Source organism: Asterias amurensis, chromosome 6 (genome assembly GCF_032118995.1).
Source record: "Asterias amurensis chromosome 6, ASM3211899v1".
Lineage (NCBI taxonomy): Eukaryota > Metazoa > Echinodermata > Asteroidea > Forcipulatida > Asteriidae > Asterias > Asterias amurensis.
Window position 1 is genome coordinate 12,605,305 of NC_092653.1, and position 10,939 is coordinate 12,616,243.

At 38.3% G+C, this 10,939-nt stretch overlaps 3 protein-coding genes across 3 annotated transcripts; 2 read left to right on the forward strand and 1 right to left on the reverse strand.

Annotated features, from left to right (window-relative positions):
* The first annotated feature begins 128 nt into the window (after positions 1 to 128).
* LOC139938294 (2-methoxy-6-polyprenyl-1,4-benzoquinol methylase, mitochondrial-like) lies at positions 129 to 5,681 on the forward strand. Its single transcript, XM_071933710.1, has 7 exons — positions 129 to 318; positions 1,085 to 1,234; positions 1,589 to 1,855; positions 2,676 to 2,782; positions 3,223 to 3,311; positions 4,116 to 4,227; positions 4,973 to 5,681. Exons 1-7 carry the CDS (start codon positions 129 to 131, stop codon positions 5,072 to 5,074), a joined length of 1,017 nt encoding a protein of 338 aa, XP_071789811.1. The 3' UTR covers positions 5,075 to 5,681.
* LOC139938295 (dynein light chain LC6, flagellar outer arm) lies at positions 4,361 to 8,610 on the reverse strand. The gene is made up of 2 exons (XM_071933711.1): positions 8,240 to 8,610; positions 4,361 to 7,227 (listed from the first exon to the last, which is right to left on the reverse strand). The coding sequence occupies exon 2, from the start codon at positions 7,220 to 7,222 to the stop codon at positions 6,953 to 6,955; it is 270 nt and encodes an 89-aa protein (XP_071789812.1). The 5' UTR covers positions 7,223 to 7,227; positions 8,240 to 8,610; the 3' UTR covers positions 4,361 to 6,952.
* A 1,348-nt stretch (positions 8,611 to 9,958) lies between these two features.
* LOC139938211 (hepatic lectin-like) lies at positions 9,959 to 10,600 on the forward strand. Its single transcript, XM_071933612.1, has one exon. The coding sequence runs from the start codon at positions 9,959 to 9,961 to the stop codon at positions 10,598 to 10,600; it is 642 nt and encodes a 213-aa protein (XP_071789713.1).
* Positions 10,601 to 10,939: the final 339 nt, after the last annotated feature.

A 10,939-nucleotide genomic window follows, 5' to 3' on the forward strand; every position in this document is an offset into this window, starting at 1 on the left:
AATTCATTAAAATAATTATATGATCGATATTTAAATACAGAAGTTTATGACATAAATCTCACTAAATAAAACATAATGTCTTTGAACTATTTAAGTGTACATTTTGAAAGAGGCAAACTATTGTCAAGATGGCGGCGCCCATGTCACTTTGTCGGTCTTGTGTTCGGTATTTTTATAAGCCGTTTTTTCCTGTAAGGCACTTACGGACGTCATGCCTTGCAATGAGGACATCCCCTAAAAGTAATTCTGGTGGTGCTGAAGAAAGAGAAACTCACTTTGGATATGAAACTGTCCTTGAATCAGAGAAAACAGAAAAGGGTATGTGTTTGTTTGTTGCACACAAAAACGAATGCCAGTCAGCTCGCCCACACACAGCACAAAGACGCCCACTACAATCAAAATGGCATCCGTCGCGGATAACTTTCCATATGGCGCCACCACTTGTCTACTCGTTTTTACAAAAAGGGATATTTCATTGTTTTTGTCATTTTCCCTCAATTGAGTTTGAGGTAAATTAGATTAGATAGGCCTACTACTACTAACTACTACAATAGTCTACTAATATATTATTATGCCATATCGAATGAAAAAGTGGTGGCGCATACGGAAACTTTTCCACAAAGACCATTGCATTGGTCACTGGAGGTAGAAACTTCCTCCATCCATGCAAAGACTAGTAGACAGTCAGAAACAAACTACAAAGAGACAGAAAGTCAGTGAATTATAAATTTTATTTTTGTGCATGACACATCATCATGCAGATGGGTAGTTGCCATAACGTAACCCTCCTCCTGTGCTCGAGCTCCGCCGTCAGGAGGAGGGTTACGTTATCGCAACTAGTAGATGGGTTAAAAAATATCTCTACATGTTGGAATTGACTTGTGTGTTTTTAGGGGGTGGGGCTTAGAAAAGTTGCTGGAAATGACAACTGCCACTTTTTCACTCAAGAGTCAAAAAAATGTAACTTACCTTAAGTAATGTTGCTAAATAAAAACAATTGGTTAGAGTTGAAATTTGGCACTTCCAATTTTGCGTTAACAACTAAAATTGCTTTGTTCTCCCTTTTCTGTTGATTTTCGAACAGTTTACAAAGTTTTCAAGAATGTTGCTGAAAGTTATGACTCAATGAACGATGCAATGAGTTTAGGAATCCACAGGTTATGGAAAGATCGATTCTTGCAAGTTCTGAAACCAACACCTGGTACAAGACTTCTGGATGTCGCTGGTGGAACAGGTTTGTGATTACAAAAATCAACACAAATTCTCCTTTTTTCTAAAGCCCTGGGGGTATTTTAAGTTGAAAGTGTGCACTCAATCCTGCTCAATCCAATTTGGAATCTTTTCAAGCCAATGAATATATTTTTGTTTATGTTATACCATCCAGAGCACGAAGCCCACAATATTTCTAATGTATCATCACTTCAAAGCTTTGGGGGTCAAGTACAAATCAGTAGTTAAACTTCTAGTGGAAAGAATATCTCACATAGAACTAGTGTACAAGCACAAAGATCAAGAAATGACATAAAAAAAGTGTAATGTCACAATGGATTTGCCCTTAACAATTCTTATTTTGTTGGCTTCTCTGCAGGCGACATTGCATTCCGTTTTCTGAACTTCGTCAGGAACGCACGACTCAGTTCAATCCCCACCAGCGGCATGCCGTCTTCAAGACATGCTGAGACATCATCTTTAGAGAGTAGTTCTTCCTCTGATGGGGAGGATGCAGGGTTTAGCTCAGAGGAGCAAGAAACATCTTCAGGATGGAGGGAAGACACAAGGGTGACCGTCTGCGATATTAATCAGTCCATGCTGAAGGTGGGAAGACAGAGAGCAGAGCAGAGAGGACTAACTGAAGGTTTGAGATCTTTTTATTTCGAACCGTCAATGTTTGAAAGATTGAGAGTTGAGACTACAATCCTGGCCATATCTTGTTGGGGCCCCCCTGCCCCCTTTCAATGTTGGTTCTGGGTGCCAGTCTTCTGAGTTACAGTCAACATTGAGCGGGGAGACGGTGGAGAGAATGTTTATTGTCAGTGGGAAGTGGACATGGAATGGTTTTATGTAACGTTAGGAATGGGTCACGGTGGCCCAAGCATTTTGGCGGGGATTGTTGGCTCAAGCAAGGAGTTTCATTATCTTTAGTAGTGGACTGAATTTTCTGTGAAAAAAGTTAGAAAATTTAGAAGAATCTACAGTTACATCTTTTAGTATCTTCAAATTTTCTTGCAGGAGTAATGATTTCGAAACTGTTTGTGAACCATTTCCTGACCAGATAAAACTTTGTTTGACTGTAGTGATACTCCATCGCCCTTCTTACCACAGACAACTTAATTCAACTGCAGTGCAAAACTGATCAAAATGAGGAGGGGGGGGGTTACATTTTAAAATAATTTTTATTGACTTTTACTGTGTAATCAGTACCCCTTGTTGACCATTTCATAACAAAGTATTAGCGACACTGATTTCAACCAAGTTGATCTTTAATTTCAAAAAGAAAAGTAGCTGTTGGAACTGCTTCCAAATCAAAATTACCTTTGAGAAAGATTCTGCTATGGATGAAGTGTGGGCAATCAGATTGGTGTAAACAACCATTGCTTGCAAAATGTTGACCAAAGGACAAAATTAATTGTTTACATTATTTGTATTTTTATTTTCATATCTGTTTGTCTCTTTAGGTATTTCTTGGGTTGCTGGTAATGCAGAAGAGTTGCCCATTGCAACTGAATCTGTTGATGCCTACACAATAGCGTTTGGTATAAGAAATGTCACACATGTTGAAGAGGTGGGTTTACATGTATCCAAGAAAACTCCAGAGAAAATATTGGGTGTATAATTTGAATAATCTTGCAGTAGGTAAGTTCCTGCAGCCGATTTCACATTAATCCTATCTCGAGTTAGGACAAGTAACTCAATTAACTGCCTGGCCAAGACTCGCAACAACTATCAGTACTATGTAACAAAGTTCTCATTAAAGCTGTTTCGCAGAAAATTCTGCTTTGTGAATTCCTTTGCTGAGCAATAAATGAGTGTGGTACCAGTCACACCAATGGTAAATGTACAGTATTTTGACTGGTAACATATTTTTGCCAAGCACAAGTTTTCTTTGCTTAGCAAGTTTTTGTGCTTACAAGCTTTATGAAATTGGGCCCTAGTTAATATCTTATAAGGATTTACTAGGCAGTGCATTTTTCTCCTGTATTAATAACTGTGATTGCTCTACAGGCCCTCAGCGAGGCATATAGGGTGCTGGTTCCTGGAGGTCGCTTCCTGTGCTTGGAGTTCAGCCAGGTCAACAATCCAGTCCTAAGAAGGTAAACAGTAGAACTATTATTCTTAAATTCAATGCTGTGGATATCTTTTCGGATAGGAAAAAAATGAAATTAGGATGAACTAATATTAAAATATTCCATTTATATTGTCCATTATTTCATTAAAGGCACTGCCATCGATTACACAAAATGCTGGGATTGATGCTACATGTATCTCAAGTTAGGACGAGTAACCCGTCCTAACTTAGGATGGGTTCTATGCGTCCTACGTCTTTGGATAGGGAACTTAACTCGTCCTAAGTCCTGAGATTAATCCCAAGTTAGGATGAGTTTGGTGAAATCGACGTCTGGACATGTTTGGTAATTGTCAGAGACCAGTATTCTCCCTTGGTATATCCCAACATTAATTTGCGCAAAATTAAAAAACAATTAAAAATTGGGCTCAACTGGTCGTCGTACAGAATAATGAAAGAAAAAACACCCTTGTTGCACAACTTTGTGTGCTTTCAGATGGATAATAAAAGGCTTCAGCTGAAGTATTTTATTGTTTGAGTGAGAAATTACCTCTTTTCAAAACTATGTTACTTCAGAGGGAGCCGTTTCTCACAATGTTCTGTAACAGCTCTCCAATGCTCGTTACCAAGTAAGTTTTTATGCTAACTCAATCGTGAGTAATTACCAATAGTATCCAGTGCTACACTTTTTGTGCTTTAACAGCTCTTGGGCCCTGGTCTGGGCCTTAGTGGCCCATCAAACATTTCCCATAGATTTTTCAAGTGAAAGCGGCCTTGCCCTCTTTAGGTCTGCAATTTTGTAATCGTAATTATTTGTTTTGTTTCTTTTCAGTTTGTACGACAATTACTCCTTCCAAGTCATCCCAGTTCTTGGTCAGGTCATAGCGTCCGACTGGAAGTCCTACCAATACCTAGTAGAAAGCATCCGACAATTCCCAAATCAGGTAAATTTCCATCAGCATATTGGATAACTTTTGTGGATGGTCTCTAGCAGTGCCTTAAAGTTATTTTGTTCTTTTCTTTCTGCCAAACAATAAAACATACATTCAAGTAGAAAACACAGAAGTAAAGAGGAAATCAAGTAATAGAAAAATCACAAAGTTTATTAACAGATAAAAAGACAAACTTTCAAGTTGATGATTTTCTTCTTTATCAAGTTAAAGATGCTATGTTAGATTTTTGGCCCCAAACATTAAAAACTAGATTTTTTTGAGTAAATGGTATTTCAAAGAGTATCACCCGCTCTAATGAAAAAAAGTTTAACTTTTACTTTTAGTGGTCAGGAACCATGACAAAAATTTAAAACGTTTCTTATAAAACTAAGAATTGGTCACGTGATATATTGTCGGGATCCTGACAAAAACTTATTTTGAGCACTTTATTTCACTGCTACTAATAATTGGCAGACTTTTTCGAGCAAAAGGCTCAAATGAAAGCTTTTAACTTTCTCGACCCCCATCAAAATGGGTCAAATCGGCAAAAAATCTGACATAGCATCTTAAAACTGTTTTTTACTCACTATAAATGGACCCCTTGCATAGACCTTTATCATTGCAGTCAAAAACAGAGTGTACACGCAACGCACAACTCTCGGCCAATGAAAAGCATATTTATTTGACCTCAGTGACTGACGGAGAGCACTGTTTGAGCTTGTGACATCAATGCTATCTTATTGTCATTTATTTTCAGGAAGACTTTTCTGCTATGATTCGGGAGGCTGGATTCTCAATGGTGACTCATGAAAACCTGTCATTTGGGATTGCTGCAATACACTCGGGGTTTAAATTATGAGAGAATGATTTACAGCAGTAGTGAGTCATGTGTAACAACAATACGTAACTCATGAGTTTAATCCTTTCATCACAACTCTTGTAGAGTAAATACAACAGATACTTTAAACAAAAGTTTATAAAGTTAGCCTCGAGTCACTGCCCGTTTAACTTTACCTTCCTACCATAGACCTTATGCATTGACGTCTTCCAGCTGCCATCTTAGAGGAAAAACGGTGACGAAAAAGTCAAGATGCAAGGATTTGTGTGGCGGCGCATAGTATTGGCCAATGAGCAACCTCCTTTTGACCTCTAGGTGAGGGCGCCCTACTGAAATGACGCCGTGTGCTTTTAAGGTCTATTAATTAAAAACATTGTTATGACCTATTGCAAAACAACTACAATTTATAATTACTTACAAAGATTTGTTTACAAAAAATGTGTAGCATCAAGCAATTTTGTTTTTCTAAAGTTAATAATTTCAAGTTGTAAAAGTTGTTCAATTCAGAAAGTTTATAAACTGCATGGGCTTCCATCGCTTTGATGTCAATTAATGGATACTTCGCACAACTCCAAGCCAATGATACCTCAGTTTTGACTTCTGTGAGGGGTCTGTTTTGGGCTTTTGCCATCTATGCAAAGGATCTATGGGATACAGGTTAATGCACTGTTTTCTCTTTGGCAACATTTATCAATCAACAGCATTTAACTCTTGCATTTTCTTTTTTTTAAGTTGTGTGTTACGTTGAAACTGGCTTTCGAGTCGTTCGTTATTCAAAGCACCTTACTTCATGAGCTATCTTTTTTTTGTATTGATCCACCTGTAAAATTTGGTAACAAAACCACATCACAACCGTCTGCACGTATTAAACATATTATAGCAAAATTGCAAAAATATTACTAGGAATGTTTGACATCATTTGTGTGTAAATAAACAAAGTTATTCTTATCACATGTATCAACTAATTTGGTTGTTTGTTGTTTGTTCCTTAATAGTTGTAGTTGAGTCTGGTTAGTGAAATACTTGAAGGATTACATTTATAAAAGGGCAGCATACACACCTTTTCTCGTTTACTTATTTTTTATATTCATATTTTATCTTTCAGAAGATTTTGAAGTATTGTTTTAATGTTCAGAACTATGCTAGTACCAAAAAAGAGATATATAGTATGTTTGTTTCTGTTCAGGGCCCAATTTCATAGAGCTGCTTAAGCAAAAATTTTTGCTTAAGCAAAAAAATTCATTGCTTAGTAAAATCAGATTACCGGCCAAGACTCCACTCAATTGTTATGCTAAGTAAACAACAGCTAAATACTAGTCATAAGCAATGTATATGGCATGACATTTTGGCCAGTAACGTGCAAAATAAGCGTGCTATTTTCGTGCTTAAGCAAATTTTTTGCCTAAGCAGCTCTATGAAATTGGCCCCAGGTTGGAACAGCGGGCATGCGTTCATTCTACCTAAAAGTTACATTTTTAGGAACCCTTCTGACATAAAGTTGAGCTCTGTTACCCTCACAATCTGCTGGATGCTCAATGTTTTGGCTAGTTCTGCCTCCAAAATTGGCAAACTTCTTGTGTAATTTTACCGAAAAACACACATTACATCGATCAAACGGAAATTTCTCATTTACAGAAACTTTACTTCTGTGTGGACCTTTGTCTTCAAAGAAAGTATGTTAAAGCCAAGTCATTATTTCTTACATAGTATCAATCAAAGCCAAACTAGCTCATTGCAACTCCAACAGGTTTCTGGTATCAGTAGTTCCAATGTGTGTAAAGAGGGCATGGCTTACAATGGAATTACATCAACACGAACAGAACAATCTCTTTTTTTTTACAATTTATTTCAAACAAACACTTCTAAATTCAAGTAGCCCGATAAACTTGTCAACAAATCTCAACCAGATTTATACAGCAAAACAGCAACCTGCCCTAAATAGAAGTAAATGAAGTGCTTGGTCTCGTGTGTGACGTAGCTGCCAAAGTTCCTTCCCACGATGCAGTGCCATGTTGGGTTGTACTTCTTGTCGAATTCCTTCTTGATGTAAGCGGCGATGTCCTTCTCAATGTTGAATTTCTCCAGGGCCTGGGTCGCACAGTCCACTGCGTCCTGCTGCATGTCTTCTGACATGTCAGCATTCTTGATGACGGCTTTTCTCTCAGACATGGTGGCTGTACAAAGAAGAAATAGTTTGTTTAAATCTCATGTTGCACCATTGGTTGATAAGTTTCAATATGAGATCTTACTGTATTGTTTAAATGATAAAACCAGTTCCATTTTTCCACAGAATGTATTCATAAACCCTGTGAAAATTATCCAGTTGGAAAAATCAGCTGATATTTAAGTTTGACCCTCACCTGTATAGGCTTACTGTAAAAAGAAAATGGGGATTGCAGCAGTCAATACAAAATGAGCACATCAGGGTATCGCAACGTTACTTAGTGTTGTTTTCACTTGACACAATCAAGGCAGGCAGTGGTGGGCTTTCTTTTTCTCCAATGTATTTTCTGAGAATTTACTTGGTGTGTTTAATTTGATATCATTGATAAACATTTATGAGGGCGGTAGTAATTTACTCTCTTCCAAAAAGTTCAAAACAATTCAATAATTTAGCATAATAAAAATTATAAAAATGTACATACTCCCATCCCCATACCCATCCATATAGGCTATTAATTTTATATGAATAGGCCCCTAGCCTAAAACATTTAGGAACAACTTTCATTCTGATGCTAAGGCTAAGCTCATAGTTTAGTAATATTAATAAATGCTAACTCATATTTATAGGAATTCATTCTTGACTCTTGAGTTAGATTGACACCACAAATGAACATGATGATGAACCAGGCATGTGATGAACTGATGTAATGAAAGCAAGTCTTAAAAAAAACAGTTGAGAAAAATTGACACTATTATTTTGTGCAGCAGTGCACTTGTCAATCTAAAGTGAAAAATTTATGATAGGTTTGTTTTTAAGGCGACACACAGACGAGACTGAAGTGACTAGTTTAATATTAATTTGTGACAGACATTATTATAGATGGAACTGTGAATAGATGTAATGAACTATAAAAGGAAAGAACAATTAAATTGCAACTAGGCCTACTATTTAGTATTAATTAAATAGGCTCATTTTAACAGTGAACACAATTAATAATTGGTCTGGAATTTTAAATAGCTCACCTAATCAGATTGTAGTCGTTTCCAGTGTAGGCTAAAGTTGCAGAAAGGCAATAACTATTATTAACATTCGTTTGACTCCAAAAACTGAGGGTTGGTCTTGACTCCTCGTGCCGATCCCTTGATCGACAGTTTGCTCGCCTCGGAATCGGATGTAATGTCTAAAAAATACTGTTGTTTCAACTGACAACTTAATCACAAGTTGAAGTGCTTTCGTCCGAACTCTAACAAATAAACGGTGACAGACTTTTCCAGGTGTAAGATCTTTAGGAAGTGAAACAATTTGCTGTAATTTAATTCCGGATTATTTTAGAAAACTATTTCACAAAAAGACATGCAAAACCTATGCTGCCTCTCTCTGTGCACACACACAAAAAGCAAGAACACGACAAAAAATGCACGCATTCAGTTTTTAAGCGCGCGCATGCCAGTTAGCTAGTGATTTCATTGGTTTAAAGTTAATACGCTGTGTGTTTATTGGACGATGCGTCCAATTATTCCCCGGTAGCTTGGTCCATTTCAGAACAAACTTGCTCGGTGATTGGCTATTAAATTTTAGCCGCAAAACTTGATTGGTTGAAAAGAAAGGCGCTTTCTCGGTAGCTTGCTCAATTTCCAAGGCGCGTGCGCTGTGCAGGTGCCCTCCTCCTATCCTCCCTGGCCCCAATTTCATAGAGCTGCTTAAGCAAAAAAAAATTGGTTAAGCAGAAACATCCTTGCTTAGTAAAATCAGAGTAACGGCCAAGACTCAACCCAATTGTTATGCTAAGTAAACAACAGCTAAATGCCAGTCACAAGCAATATATATGGCATGAAATTTTAGCCAGTAACATGTGTAAAATAAGCAAGCTGTTTTCGTGCTTAAGCAATTTTTTTGCTTAAAAGCAGCTCTATGAAATTGGCCCCTGATCCTAGAAGTTGACTGTGGCTGCAGCTTCGTAGTAGGGCCGCAGTCACAAGCGACTGGAACGGGAGACCATACACGCGAGTGGCCAAATCACGCATGGTTCAATCAGTTAGACTTGGTCAGGTCTGTGAACGTGGTTTTTAGTCGTCCTGATCGATATATAGACCCTTCAACCGTCTTGGTTGGCATGATGTTAGTACTACACTAAAATCGTAAAAAAAACAGTTGTTTTAACAAACTGTGATTTTCTGCATGTTTTCAATTAAATAAAATACCTCTCACTGTTATTTTGTTTTAAACAAAATCATCAAATGTATTTACATTTTCTACCAAAAAACTCCGGCTGTGACGTTGCAAAAGAAAGGTCTATGAGCCGCTACACTTGCAGAAAGCCGTATGGCTCTGCTAATTGCAAAGCCGTATACAATAACATAATGAAAAGCAGATCACTTTGTGGTAAAACGAAGAAGAAGTACCACTTTGTTTTATATTTACACAAATGTCACGTTCATGGGTGTGTACCCCCCCCCCCCCCCCCCCCCCACCACTACCATCAACAACAACTCACGGCACATCACATGGATGTCGTTGCCGGGGAAACGAAAATTTAATCGGTTTAGCAATTATTAGCTCTTTATTCGCTAATTCGGCTCTATTGAATACGTTTCAAGTACATATACGTATAGGTATAGAATGACCGAAGGGAAGACCACCCATTTCTTAACTTGACCGCCTTTCACTAAGGACTCGGTTGTATCAGTGTCTTTATTTTGAGTATTTCTTTGACCCATTCTTTTGGCCTGCCATACAACACCATGAATATTATTCAAGTAATTTTTGCTCTGTATGTTTGTTCTTGTCATATTTTGGCTGACATCTGCCCTCCGGATTGGCACCGATACGACGAGTCATGTTACTTCATTATAACTAGCATGATGAATTGGTTTGAAGCAAATCGCACTTGTGCCAAGTCACGAGCAAACCTAGCCATCCCAAACTCACAATCCGAAGAGAATTACATATATCGGGAATTTTTCCAGAAAAACTTTGACCAGACACAAGGCGCCGAACTTTGGATTGGTTGTAATGACATCGAGGAGGAGGGAAAGTGGCAGGACTGTCCGTTGACGGGTGAGACCAATGGATATGAGAACTGGGGGATAGGAGAACCAAGCGATCAAGAAAAAAGGTATAATTGTGGACAAGTTTGGCGAGACCAATGGGACGATACTAATTGCTATTATTCGAGGTACGCAATCTGTGAGCGACATGTATCCACACCGGTATCCACCACGCTGCCCGACATTAACGGCCGCCTCACTCCTCAGTGCCTGCTACACCACGCCATGAAGGAGATAAATGGAAATGGCGGTGCGTCGTGCGGCAAGTTTTGCCGATCACACCCTCGATGTCACTCCTTCAATCTGACGGAACAAGATTGCCCACCTGGTAACTAGACCAAGACCGACGAAGAAAATGATGGAGGCATAGGACGTTGATTAGTCTCGACCCACGCACATCAGTAGAAATAAATAGATCCGGCAAATCGAATGGACAAAGAAATAAATACATCTGTGTTCTGCGGAACATCGTGCCGAGAGGCAGCAATTTCCGTTGTTGAGGGGTGATACCACAGGGTGTGAGAATTGGGCGAATGGAGAAACAATGAATACGAATTGGACTGTGGACAATGTGAGACAATTGGAAAATATATAGGTATGGAAAGTTGGAGAAGAGGCATAGCCTAGTCATCTTTTTTTAGCAACCGTTACTGCACAACAAGTAACGTTTTATGA